This window comes from Oncorhynchus tshawytscha, unplaced genomic scaffold, assembly GCF_018296145.1.
Source record: "Oncorhynchus tshawytscha isolate Ot180627B unplaced genomic scaffold, Otsh_v2.0 Un_scaffold_88_pilon_pilon, whole genome shotgun sequence".
Lineage (NCBI taxonomy): Eukaryota > Metazoa > Chordata > Actinopteri > Salmoniformes > Salmonidae > Oncorhynchus > Oncorhynchus tshawytscha.
Window position 1 is genome coordinate 107,501 of NW_024609646.1, and position 14,273 is coordinate 121,773.

Genomic DNA, 14,273 nt, shown 5'->3' on the forward strand with positions numbered 1-14,273 from the left:
TACAGGATACACATGGTCTACAGCATCCTATGAAAAGCTTACTTGATCCCTAGAGCCTATAATGTTTTCCTGGAGATCATATAGTCGGGAAACCTCCTGGTCCTACAGGAGATAGTGGAACTGGAGACCTCCTGGTCCTATAGGAGATAGTGGAACTGGAGACCTCCTGGTCCTATAGGAGATAGTGGAACTGGAGACCTCCTGGTCCTATAGGAGATAGTGGAACTGGAGACCTCCTGGTCCTACAGGAGATAGTGGAGCTGGAGACCTCCTGGTCCTACAGGAGATAGTGGAACTGGAGACCTCCTGGTCCTACAGGAGATAGTGGAACTGGAGACCTCCTGGTCCTACAGGAGATAGTGGAACTGGAGACCTCCTGGTCCTACAGGAGATAGTGGAACTGGAGACCTCCTGGTCCTACAGGAGATAGTGGAACTGGAGACCTCCTGGTCCTACAGGAGATAGTGGAACTGGAGACCTCCTGGTCCTACAGGAGATAGTGGAACTGGAGACCTCCTGGTCCTATAGGAGATAGTGGAACTGGAGACCTCCTGGTCCTACAGGAGATAGTGGAACTGGAGACCTCCTGGTCCTACAGGAGATAGTGGAACTGGAGACCTCCTGGTCCTACAGGAGATAGTGGAACTGGAGACCTCCTGGTCCTACAGGAGATAGTGGAACTGGAGACCTCCTGGTCCTACAGGAGATAGTGGAACTGGAGACCTCCTGGTCCTACAGGAGATAGTGGAACTGGAGACCTCCTGGTCCTACAGGAGATAGTGGAACTGGAGACCTCCTGGTCCTACAGGAGATAGTGGAACTGGAGACCTCCTGGTCCTATAGGAGATAGTGGAACTGGAGACCTCCTGGTCCTACAGGAGATAGTGGAGCTGGAGACCTCCTGGTCCTACAGGAGATATTGGAACTGGAGACCTCCTGGTTTGTGTTTGGCAACACTGTACATTAATGCCTTTGCTACAGTCTAGCACGCATTATAATTACTCATTTGTACACTGTACGTGCAGCAGTAACACTAACCCTAACCATAATAGATAGGAGATCATAGGGCCATCTCCAGTAGTTTAATAAGGACCATGTCACTGACTCCTGTTGTGTCTGTCTCAGCAGCAGGAGGAGAAGAAGAGGAAGAGGGAGAGGTCTGAGATGGAGCCAGAGGTGATGGACCAGTTTCACCCCAACATCAAGGTAGAGGTGGAGCAACCAGGAGACCGGCCTGTCAGGGCTTGCAGGACAGCCCCGGGTAATAATCTAGCTGTTCTCTTGTGTTGTTATGTTTTTACACATGTTATTACTGATTATAAGCTGGGTGGTTCCAGCCCTGAATGCTGATTGGCTGACAGCTGTGCTATATCAGACCGTATACCACGGGTATGACACAATATTTATTTTTACTGCTCTAATTCCGTTGGTAACCCGTTTGTAATAGCAATAAGGCACCTCGGGGGTTTGTTACCACGGTTAAGGGCTGTATCCAGGCACTCCGCATTGTGTTATGCATAAGAACAGACCTTAGCCGTGGTACATTGGTCTTATACCACACCCCCTCTGGCCTTATTGCTTAATCATAACATACATTGTCCATCCATAGTAATCTGAGGTGTTAAAGGCTAATGTAAAACAGGTTGTGATCGTCTCTTCCCTCAGAGAGTGAGTGCACCCCTCGACAGCAGCTCCTGGAACACTTCCTGCGCCAGCTTCAGAGGTACGGCTCTCTGACAACATGGAGCATGTTTACATGAACACCAATTATCCCGTTATTATTCCAAACTATTCTGTTTTTGAGTTGACACGTATAAACATATCAGTTTGTATCCTGGTTATGAAAAACCAGGATAAGATGCCTGGGATATGCTGATCTTAGACGGGATACTGCGGCATGTCAACATCTTATCCCGTTTACTGTTGTTTTTCATGTTCTGTGCTGTCAGGTTCAGGTTCACATATCATGAGTGTTGTTTTTCATGTTCTGTGCTGTCAGGTTCAGGTTCACATATCATGAGTGTTGTTTTTCATGTTCTGTGCTGTCAGGTTCAGGTTCACATATCAAAGGTGCATGTAAACAGCTTACCCCGAATAAGACCTGAAGTGGGATATGAGCTACTATCTGGAATACTGTGCACATGTAAATGTGTTCAGTGACAGATCCATCTCTGGATTTTGCCTGTTGGTGACATGAAAGTCAGTTCAGTCGGTACGAAGACTTCTGTTTGTCTTTCCAGGAAGGATGCCCATGGGTTCTTCACTTTCCCAGTGACAGACGCCATCGCTCCAGGTTACTCTGTGATAATCAAACACCCCATGGATTTCAGCACCATGAACGACAAGATCACAGACAACGAGTACAAAACCGTCACGGAGTTCAAGGTGAGGTGATGCTACAAGCGACCACATGGCGATCTGTCCATCACAGATCACAGGAACTGTTATGTTTAGAATTTTGAGATGTATCTCAATACGTCTTTCAGTGATTCCTCACCTCTTTCTGAACTGTATTGGAGGAGATGGTCCAACGGGCCTCCCCTTGAGCATTTTGAGAAGGTGACAAGGATAGAAGATACAAGGAATCAGGGAAAGATGAATTGTGAAAGAGCCTTGGCGTTATCACGTTGATATAACTTGTGGAAATGGAATGTGTGTGCTGTACATAGTGGTTACATTCATAACATTGATAGTGTTTTCAAAGGGAGGATATTTATTTGCTTCAATGAAACAAATATTTGTGTTGAAGTATTTGCATCAGTTTTCTATTTGTAATTGAGTGGCGGGGAGCTTGTTGTTGTAAAGCGGTTGCTTCCTCTGTTGCAGGCGGACTTCAAGCTGATGTGTGATAATGCCATGGTGTACAACCGCCCGGAGACCGTTTACTACAAGGCTGCCAAGAAACTGCTGCACACTGGCTTCAAGATGATGAGCAAAGTAATGAGTAGTGTCTCTATGAGGGGCGGATAGAGGCCTCATTGTCAGTGTATGATTTGTTGTGCATGCTGATGTTCATAACCCATCCATGTATTTACCTTTCCTGTGACAGATGTCTTCGCTGGTGGAGTCCTGTTTCCCCTTGTCTTGTCCTTTTCTGTTCTCTCTCTGTCGTTTCACATGTTGGTCATTCTTCTTCCTCTCTGGCTTTGTGAAACAGATTTGCCTCTGTGTGGTTTTACTTCAGACACACCACACTGTGACGTCCTTGTATATTTCTTTATTGGACCATTTCAGGAGACTGTAGAACAACTAAGCAGATAGAAGGCAGACGTGTGACTCAAGATGTTTGATCAATGTTTTCCCTCCTAACAATCATCACCATCGCAGTTAGACTCACCACCACCATCCCATCCAGCCATCCCATCCTGACATCCCATTCCATCACCATCCCACCAGCCATCCCATCCTGACATCCCATTCCATCACCATCCCACCAGCCATCCCATCCTGACATCCCATTCCACCACCATCCCATCCAGCCATCCCATCCCGACATCCCATTCCATCACCATCCCACCAGCCATCCCATCCTGACATCCCATTCCACCACCATCCCATCCAGCCATCCCATCCCGACATCCCATCCAGCCATCCCATCCTGACATAACATCCTGACATACCATCCCACCAGCCAATCCCATCCCACCAGACAATCCCACCAGCTATCCCATCCTGACATACCATCCCACCAGCCATCCCACTGCCATACCATCCCACCAGACAATCCCATCCACCAGCCATCCCACCACCATCCCACCACCATCCTGCCATCCCACCACCATCCTGCCATCCCACCAGCCATCCTGTCCCACCAGCCATCCCACCAGCCATCCCACCAGTCATCCTACCAGCCATCCCATCCTGCCATCCCACCAGCCATCCCATCCCACCAGCCATCCTACCAGCCATCCCATCCCACCAGCCATCCTATCACTCTCTGGCTGAGTTGTGGCAGATGGAGTATAAAGCAATTCCCTTTGGTTCTCTTTCTCTCCCTGTGGTTCTCTTTCTGTGGTTCTCTCTCTCTCTCTGGCTCTTTTTCTGTGGCTCTGCTCTGTTTACAGGAGCGGCTGTTAGCACTGAAGCGCAGCATGTCTTTCATGCAGGACATGGATTTCTCTCAGCAGGCGGCCATTTTAGGGGATGAGGACTTGGCGTCTGAGGAGCCCCCTCCGGAGGTCATCTCCATGCCCGTGGAGTCGGCGTCGGCCAAGAAATCCAAGAAACCCAAAGACATCAAAGATATGAAGGAAGTCATCAGGTAGAATGGACTGGCCTACTCTCTAGTCCAGTGTCTTGACTTCGGTAGATGTTGGTCTCATGCATCATGTACTCCGTGTACTTCATCCCCTTCTGTTATCCCGGGCTTGGTACAATGTGATGGACGAGGACCATAAACCACTGCTGTATGGTGCTCATTGTAGGACTCATGTATCCTACATGTTCCATCCAACATGCAACATAACCAGGAACTGTAGAGTAACAGTGTGTATCTCTGTGGTCCCAGCCAGGGCCGGCCCGCTCATTAGGCAGGATTAGGCAGCCGCCTATGAGTTTAGCAATTTCTGAGCTAAACTAACCAAGGCGCATTTACAACAACACATAATTCTGCCCAAAAATAATGGCAATTTCTCTCAGCCAGTGTCCTAAGGGCTTTTTAGGTGAGAGCTGATGCCACCCTATGATAAGCAGTGCCCATTTTGACAAAGGAAGAGACTCCGAATATTTATCTTGTCCATTCCTGTCGCGCCTCTCCAGGGTGCTGTCGGAGAGACACGTCGCTGCGGCACACCACCAACATTCTGTCAATAAAGTCATCTACCACCATGTAACAGATACAGATAGAAAGAGTAGGTGTCCTTTTCTGTAGCCTACAGGCTGGAGATAAAATGGATGACAATGTAATGAGATGGAAACCTTTTATATCGTACAGGTTTCTCCCATCAAAATAGAAAAGTGCTGACATGTTAACAAACAACACATCCTAACAACAGGACAGGTCAAAGTCAAATGGACAATCAGGCTACTCACAACTTTTGTCCAGGAGTTTCATCCCGTGGGTTAAATTGTCATGATCAGTGGTTTCAAGTTTGTATCCATCAATGTTTTTACGAGCTGATCATAGCGAAAACATGAAATACTTGTGCATTTCCCGCTGTGTAAACACACTGCAAATAGGCTTAGGATAACTCCTCCTGGTGGAGTTGAGTAGCTGATATTCAGAGCTTAAAGAGACAAGTTGATTAGTGACAGGAATCGGGATGAATAAAGCCACTATACCTCAGTAAGCACGGACCGACGCTGACGTCTTTTTTTGATTTGGCCTTGATTTACACGGACGTTGTGTTCTAGTCCAATCCGGATCAACTCTGAACCCATCATACACTTCTGTTTGTTTCAGATTTTGTCCGGTCTGGACTAGCCTTGATTTGGCCCAAAATTATATGTCTATTAAATATATTAAATCATTTAATTAATCTTTTCACCTTTCATTTAGAACTGAAAATCACCTTTTATTCAGAACCTAAACTTCAACATCTGGAAAAAAATACCTAGCTAAGACGTCTTTTCAACGTAATTTTGCTTACTGGGACTATTCTTGTAGGGGCGGCAGAATGTGGTCCCAGCAGTCACCTGTATTAACCAGTGATCTGTGGAGTGACCGTGTGCATCTCTGTGGTCCCAGCAGTTACCTGTATGAGCCAGAGGGGAACGCCTGCAGCCTGACTGACAGCACAGCGGAGGAACACGTTCTGGCCCTGGTGGAGCACGCTGCAGATGAAGCACACGACCGCATCAACCGATACATGCCCAACTCCAAGGTATATATACTCATTCCAGGGTTTTACTCATTCCAGGGTTTTACTCATTCCAGGGTTTTTCTTTATTTTTTTACTATTTTCTACATTGTAGAATAATAGTGAAGACATAAAAACTATAAAGTAACACATATGGAATCATGTATTAACCAAAAAAGTGTTATACAAATTGATATTCTTCAAATAGCCACCCTTTACCTTGATGACAGCGTTACACACTCTTGGCATTCTCTCAACCAGCTTCACCTGGAATGCTTTTCCAACAGTCGTGAAGGAGTTCCCATAATGCTGAGCACTTGTTGGCTGCTTTTCCTTCACTCTGCGGTCCAACTCATCCCAAACCATCTCAATTTAGTTGAGGTCGGGTGATTGTGGAGGTCAGGTCATCTGATACAGCACTCCATCACTCTCCTTCTTGGTAAAATAGCCCTTACACAGCCTGGAGGTGTGTTGGGTCATTGTCCTGTTGAAAAACAAATGATAGCCCAAAACCAGATGGGATGGCGTATCACTGCAGAATGCTGTGGTAGCCATGCTGGTTAAGTGTGCCTTGAATTCTAAATAAATCACAGACAGTATCACCAGCAAAGCACCCCCACACCATCACACCTCCTCCATGCTTTACAGTGGGAAATACACATGCAGAGATCATCCGTTCACCCACACCATAACACCTCCTCCTCCAAGTGGGAAATACACATGCAGAGATCAGATCATCCTCCATGCTTCACCACATGCAGAGATCATCCGTTCACCCACACCATCACACCTCCTCCTCTGCACCGTGGGAAAAGACACAGTGGTTGCGTCTCACAAAGACACAGTGGTTGGAACCAAAAATCTACAATTTGGACTCCAGACCAAAGGGCAGATTCCCTCCGGTCTAATGTCCATTGCTCGTGTTTCTTGGCCCAAGCAAGTCTCTTCTTCTTATTGGTGTCCTTTAGCAGTGGTTTCTTTGCAGCAATTCAACCATGAAGGCCTGATTCACACAGTCTCCTCTGAACAGTTGATGTTGAGATGTGTCTGTTACTTGAACTCTGTGAAGCATTTATTTGGGCAGCAATTTCTGATACTGGTAACTCTAATGAACGTATCCTCTGCAGCAGAGGTAACTCTGGGTCTTGCTTTTCTGTGGCGGTCCTCATTAGAGCCAGTTTCATCACAGTGCTTGATGGTTTTTGCGACTGCACTTGAAGAAACTTTCAAAGTTCTTTACATTTTCCGTTTTGATTGACCTTCATGTCTTAAAGTAATGATGGACTGTCGTTTCTCTTTGCTTATTTGAGCTGTTCTTGCCTTAATATGGATTTGGTATTTTACTAAATAGGGATATCTTCTGTATAGCCCCACCCACCTTGTCACAACACAACTGATTGCCTCAAACATATTAAGAAGGAAAGAAATTCCACAAATGAAATTTTAAGAAGGCACACTTGTTAATTGAAATACATTCCAGGTGACTACCTCCATGAAGCTGGTTGAGAGAATGCCAAGAGTGTGCAAAACTGTCATCAAGGCAAAGGGGGGCTACTTGAAGAATCTCAAATATAAAATATATGTTGATTTTTTTTAAACACTTTTTTGGTTACTACATGATTCCATATGTGTTATTTCATAGTTGTGATGTCTTCACTATTATTCTACAATGTAGAAAATAGTACAAATAAAGAAAAACCCTTGAATGAGTAGGTGTTGTAAAACCTTTGACCGGTAGTGTACACATTACCAAGTTTCTTTATGTGTGTTTTTCTTAGTTTTTCTTTGTTTTCTACATTGTAGAATAATAGTGAAGACATCAAAACTATGAAATAACACATATGGAATCATGTAGTAACCAAAATAGTGTTAAATCCCAAATAAACACTGTATATAATGATCAGCTGCTATATGCCCAGGTCCAAGGTACTGTACTCAATACAACAGTGTGTTTTAATCAGATACGACTGCTAGCCTAGAGGTTAGAGAAGTGGAGGGTTGCTGGTTCGAATCCCTGGCTTTGAGTTAGGTTTAATAGATGGATATTTAAAGTGGATGCCAGGGTTGATCTATGTTTAGTTATCCTGGTGACCACATGGTTGTAGTGTCCCGGTGACCACATGGTTCTAGTGTCCCGGTGACCACATGGTTCTAGTGTTCCAGTGACCACATGGTTCTAGTGTCCCAGTGACCACATGGTTCTAGTGTCCCAGTGACCACATGTCCCAGTGACCACATGGTTCTAGTGTCCCAGTGACCACATGGTTCTAGTGTCCCAGTGACCACATGTTCTAGTGACCACATGGTTCTAGTGTCCCAGTGACCACATGGTTCTAGTGTCCCAGTGACCACATGGTTCTAGTGTCCCAGTGACCACATGGTTCTAGTGTCCCAGTGACCACATGGTTCTAGTGTGTCCATGGTTCTAGTGTCCCAGTGACCACATGGTTCTAGTGTCCCAGTGACCACATGGTTCTAGTGTCCCAGTGACCACATGGTTCTAGTGTCCCAGTGACCACATGGTTCTAGTGTCCCAGTGACCACATGGTTCTAGTGTCCCAGTGACCACATGGTTCTAGTGTCCCAGTGACCACATGGTTCTAGTGTCCCAGTGACCACATGGTTGTAGTGTCCCAGTGACCACATGGTTGTAGTGTCCCAGTGACCACATGGTTCTAGTGTCCCAGTGACCACATGGTTCTAGTGTCCCAGTGACCACATGGTTCTAGTGTGTGACCACATGGTTCTAGTGTCCCAGTGACCACATGGTTCTAGTGTCCCGGTGACCACATGGTTCTAGTGTCCAGTGACCACATGGTTCTAGTGTCCCCCAGTGACCACATGGTTCTAGTGTCCCCCAGTGACATGGTTCACATGGTTCTAGTGTCCCAGTGACCACATGGTTCTAGTGTCCCAGTGACCACATGGTTCTAGTGTCCCAGTGACCACATGGTTCTAGTGTCCCAGTGACCACATGGTTCTAGTGTCCCCGGTGACCACATGGACCTAGTGTGACCACATGGTTCTAGTGTCCCGGTGACCACATGGTTCTGAATCCAGAAGCAAATGGTTTGTTACCCATGTTTCTAGTGTCCCGGTGACCACATGGTTGTAGTGTCCCGGTGACACTGTGTGGAAGTGACCACATGGCTGATTAGCATGGTTTCTAGTGTTTGATGTTCATGTCCTGACCATGTGCCCCAGTGAAAAAGTCAATGGGACCTTGTGTTCCTAGCTAACACGTTTTCAGATGTTACCTGAGGAAAGAGCCTGATGGTAATCTGTTATACACTGTAGTTCAGCTGAATCCAGAAGCAAAAGGTTTGTTCCCTACTTTTCTCTGGTATTATCCAGTGGGAAATCACAGTCCCAGCAGTACACTACTTTTGACCAGAGCCCTACGGACCCAATGGACCCTGGTCAAAAGTAGTGCACTCATAGGAATAGGCTGCCATTTGGGACACAGATATAGAACCTGTATAGATGTACTGTATCAGATAAATGTCCAAGATGTTCTATACCATGTGACACAGAGGGAAGTACCTGTTCTGTCTCTGCTTCCCAGAGGAGGAGACCCACCCTGTGGACCTGAGCTCTCTGTCCAATAAGCTCCTTCCTGGATTAACAACACTGGGTTTCAAAGATGACAGGAGACACAAGGGTATGTACAGAAAGTACAAAGCTGCTTAGCGGTTAGCTAACACGTTTGATGCATGTCCTGACCATGTAAAAAAGTCAATGGGACCTCCTGCTGCTTAGCGGTTAGCTAACACGTTGGATACATGTCCTGACCATGTAAAAAAGTCAATGGGACCTCCTGCTGCTTAGCGGTTAGCTAACACGTTGGATACATGTCCTGACCATGTAAAAAAGTCAATGGGACCTCCTGCTGCTTAGCGGTTAGCTAACACGTTGGATACATGTCCTGACCATGTAAAAAAGTCAATGGGACCTCCTGCTGCTTAGCGGTTAGCTAACACGTTGGATACATGTCCTGACCATGTAAAAAAGTCAATGGGACCTCCTGCTGCTTAGCGGTTAGCTAACACGTTGGATACATGTCCTGACCATGTAAAAAAGTCAATGGGACCTCCTGCTGCTTAGCGGTTAGCTAACACGTTGGATACATGTCCTGACCATGTAAAAAAGTCAATGGGACCTCCTGCCTCTTAGACGTTCTAGATTCTGTCTTTCATAATGTTGGCTATGATGAGAGAGAGAGAGAATTTCTTCCAAGGCTTCCTTCTTCTGCTTGTCGTGTGTGCATGCATGCGTGTGTGTGTGTAGTGACGTTCCTGAGCAGTACCTACAACACCCAGACCCTGCAGAACAACTCCATCTACCCAGACCTGCTGCCTGATGAGATGGACCTGCTCTACTCAGCCTACGGGGATGAGACTGGGGTGCAGTGTGCTCTCAGGTTAGTCGATGCTGTAGCAGCACTGGTATCATTACTGGAGTTCGGGTTCCCATTGGACCGTTCCTGGAATCAGGATGCAATAATAAGGAAATCTAGGAATCCTGGGATTTCTGGAAAATCTGGGAATTTTGGGGGAAATTTACCACAATTTTGCTACCCTTCCTGCTGTGCACATCTAACGTGCTGTATGAGAAAGACTTAACGTTATAGTATATACTGTGTAAATGCTGTCTCCTTCCTCATTCCAGTATTCAGGAGTTTGTTAAAGGTTGTGGGAACGTTACTAAGCGTTTGGTTGACGGGTTGCTGGATAAGATGACTGCAGGGGACCACTCTAAGGCTGTCTACCAGATCAGACAGGTCTGTACCCCATTAACACACTCATACAGGCTGGGCCCCAAATGGCCCCCTATGCCCTATCTCGGGCTCTGCCTTTGACCCGGGCCATCTGGGGGACACCATCACATATGACTTCCTAAAGCACACCATGGGGGTCCTGTCTGGGGGGGACACCATCACATATGACTTCCTAAAGCACACCATGGGGGTCCTGTCTGGGGGACACACCATCACATATGACTTCCTAAAGCACACCATGGGGGTCCTGTCTGGGGGCAGTCACACGTATGACTTCCTAAAGCACACCGTGTGGGTCCCGTCTGGGGGGGACAGTAAGTCCTTTGTTAGAGGGGGCATGGGTATTTACAGATAGATTATTTTTCCTGCTACTTTTATGTTAACTAGTTTTGACTCGTGGTAGAAGCTGGGTCTATATGTACATTATGTTAACTAGTTTTAACTAGTGGTAGAAGCTGGGTTTAACATTATGTTAATGTGGTAGTAACATGTCGTCTTGTGTTTCAGAAAAGAAACATGGCGTTACCAGACGAAACCAAGAGCAACATTTACGATATGCAGGTAAAGTATTTTACAGCTGTTCAATTGAATATGCTTACAGTGTGTGTGTGTGTGTGTGTGTGTCCATCCTGCTTGCCCAACATGGTTGACCCTCCAGATGTGTGTATTTGCCCAGATGGCTGATGGGACAGGTCTGGGAGAGGGCAGCTCAGTGCTGGACTTCATGTCCATGAAGAGCTACTCTGACATGTCTCTGGAGATGTCCATGCTCAACTCTTTAGGTGAGGATCTTACCTGGTTGTAAATCAGTAGTATCGCTTCCATTATCTTAACCACCTGTGTGTTTACCTCCACCCCCCATACAGATATATAAACACACACACACCCACACACAGACACACACACACACACACAGACACACGCAGGCATACATAGTCTTTATAGTGATTGTTTACCATAGCCCTAAAGTAGTGCACTATACAGGGAATAGGGTGCTGTTCGGTATGCGGACCCTGTCATCTTCACCACTTGTATGACTGTAATGGTTTTCCCTGTGTCCCTCCTCTGCTCTCAGGGAAGTCAGTGAAGAAGGAGCCGGGGCATGAAGACGGGGTCAGTCAGCAGCACTTTGAGGAGGCAGCCAAGCTGCTGCAGGAGTTCCAGGAGGGCCAGGTGGAGAGGGGAGGCTCCAGACCCTCCTCTAACCTCTCCTCCCTGTCAGGGACCTCCGACAGGGACCAGCACCACCTGGGTAAGGACTGCAGGACAACACTGTCTGGAGCTCATCCACTTACCTTGCTGTATCAGTTTGTAAGTCCCAAATGACACCCTAATCCCTATATAGTGTACTACTTTTGACCAGAGCCCATAGAGCTCTGGTCAAAAGTAGTGTGCTATGTATGGAATAGGGTGCCATTTGGGACTGAGAAAGGTGCCCCTCCACCTGCCTCGCTGAGCCAGTGTCAGAAACATGCAGGATTTGGTCTGTCTGTGCTAGTTGCCATTTTGTGCCTTGTTGACACTTACAGGCTCGGTATATCCCATCAGTCACTTAAAAATGTAAGGACAGACGCTCTGGATAAGATCTTCTGCCAAATTCATAAATGTCATGTAAAATGTTATGAGACATGAGTTTCAACGTTTCAAAGGCTTCGTAGACATGTGATGGATGTGCTTTGTTTCAATGACCGTTGGTTTTTCTATGTTCCTCCTCAGGGAGTCCCTCACACCTGGGTGTTGGTGACCAGTCTGAGATGGTTCATGACCCCTATGAGTTCCTCCAGTCTCCAGAGCCAGGCTCCACATCCAACAGCTGACCTATGAGTTCCTCCAGTCTCCACATCCAACAGCTGACCTATGAGTTCCTCCAGTCCCCAGAGCCAGGCTCCACATCCAACAGCAGACCTATGAGTTCCTCCAGTCTCCAGAGCCAGGCTCCACATCCAACAGCTGACCTATGAGTTCCTCCAGTCTCCAGAGCCAGGCTCCACATCCAACAGCTGACCTATGAGTTCCTCCAGTCTCCAGAGCCAGGCTCCACATCCAACAGCTGACCTATGAGTTCCTCCAGTCTCCAGAGCCAGGCTCCACATCCAACAGCTGACCTATGAGTTCCTCCAGTCTCCAGAGCCAGGCTCCACATCCAACAGCTGACCTATGAGTTCCTCCAGTCTCCAGAGCCAGGCTCCACATCCAACAGCTGACCTATGAGTTCCTCCAGTCTCCAGAGCCAGGCTCCACATCCAACAGCTGACCTATGAGTTCCTCCAGTCTCCAGAGCCAGGCTCCATATCCAACAGCTGACCTATGAGTTCCTCCAGTCTCCAGAGCCAGGCTCCACATCCAACAGCTGACCTATGAGTTCCTCCAGTCTCCAGAGCCAGGCTCCACATCCAACAGCTAACCTATGAGTTCCTCCAGTCTCCAGAGCCAGGCTCCACATCCAACAGCTGACCTATGAGTTCCTCCAGTCTCCAGAGCCAGGCTCCACATCCAACAGCTGACCTATGAGTTCCTCCAGTCTCCACATCCAACAGCTGACCTATGAGTTCCTCCAGTCTCCACATCCAACAGCTGACCTATGAGTTCCTCCAGTCTCCAGAGCCAGGCTCCACATCCAACAGCTGACCTATGAGTTCCTCCAGTCTCCAGAGCCAGGCTCCACATCCAACAGCTGACCTATGAGTTCCTCCAGTCTCCAGAGCCAGGCTCCACATCCAACAGCTAACCCACACACTGGCAAGTTACCTCTAACTGGGGTAGCTCTGGTCACAATACCAGTATCACTATATTATGATACTCAACTTTCCAAGGCAAAAAAGGAAACAAAACTGTTTTAACTCTTTAAAAACATGCTTTATCTAAAATATTGTTTTCTGTAGCTTGAAAAACAAACAAATGTGTCTCTGGTGTATCCAACATTCAGACTTCTGAGTATTGCGATACTGTTATTGAGAAACTACTAGGGAGATGGTAGAAGATGCCTCTAACTACTGGTCTGGGGTCAGACATTGTTTGATGGGTAATCTGATCCTAGATCTGTGGCTTAGAGGAAACTTCTACTCAGAGCTGAACTGACGTCCTGTATTTAACCACACTGGTTGTTTTGTTGTCTGACTCTGTGCTCTCAACACACCGGGGACAACGAGAGAGAACCTCAGACATGTTGTGGAAGGTCATCATGATTGTACAGATTATTTGTATGTGTGCTATACTTAAGAGAATAAAGTCGCCACAGGTTGTGTTTTTACACAGTACTGTGTCATCAGGTTGTGTTTTTACACAGTATTGTGTCATCAGGTTGTGTTTTTACACAGTACTGTGCCATCAGGTTGTGTTTTTACACAGCACTGTGTCATCAGGTTGTGTTTTTACACAGTACTGTGTCATCAGGTTGTGTTTTTACACAGTACTGTGTCACATTTCTTCAAAATCGAACCCAGAAGCAGACCAGGACAAGGAGAGTATGAAGAAGGTGAGTATTTATTTACAAGTGAATGTGAATGGGTAGATATATCCAGGTGGCGTAGCGGGCAGCGGTGTTGAGTTGATGGGAGTAAATAGGTGGATCCAATGGGGAAGCGGAATCCTCCGACGACCAGGCGGGAATGGGGTAAATGATCCGGGTGAGTAATGTTCATGGCTAACGATCCGGCAGGGAATGAATGTCAGGTCCGGGCTTATGAAGAGGAGAGATG

At 46.9% G+C, this 14,273-nt stretch overlaps 1 protein-coding gene across 1 annotated transcript in view; it reads left to right on the plus strand.

Moving 5' to 3' along the window:
* brd9 (bromodomain containing 9) overlaps positions 1 to 13,832 on the plus strand; it is a 15,130-nt gene extending 1,298 nt beyond the window's left edge. Inside the window, exons 4-17 of the mRNA XM_042316623.1 lie at positions 1,126 to 1,261; positions 1,666 to 1,723; positions 2,241 to 2,385; positions 2,827 to 2,937; positions 4,065 to 4,261; positions 5,690 to 5,842; positions 9,049 to 9,119; positions 9,364 to 9,459; positions 10,086 to 10,218; positions 10,467 to 10,578; positions 11,083 to 11,136; positions 11,252 to 11,357; positions 11,651 to 11,827; positions 12,292 to 13,832. Coding sequence (XP_042172557.1) covers positions 1,126 to 1,261; positions 1,666 to 1,723; positions 2,241 to 2,385; positions 2,827 to 2,937; positions 4,065 to 4,261; positions 5,690 to 5,842; positions 9,049 to 9,119; positions 9,364 to 9,459; positions 10,086 to 10,218; positions 10,467 to 10,578; positions 11,083 to 11,136; positions 11,252 to 11,357; positions 11,651 to 11,827; positions 12,292 to 12,392 — 1,650 coding nt within the window. The 3' untranslated portion in view covers positions 12,393 to 13,832. The remainder of the gene's footprint in view (positions 1 to 1,125; positions 1,262 to 1,665; positions 1,724 to 2,240; positions 2,386 to 2,826; positions 2,938 to 4,064; positions 4,262 to 5,689; positions 5,843 to 9,048; positions 9,120 to 9,363; positions 9,460 to 10,085; positions 10,219 to 10,466; positions 10,579 to 11,082; positions 11,137 to 11,251; positions 11,358 to 11,650; positions 11,828 to 12,291) is intronic.
* The last annotated feature ends 441 nt before the right edge of the window (positions 13,833 to 14,273 follow it).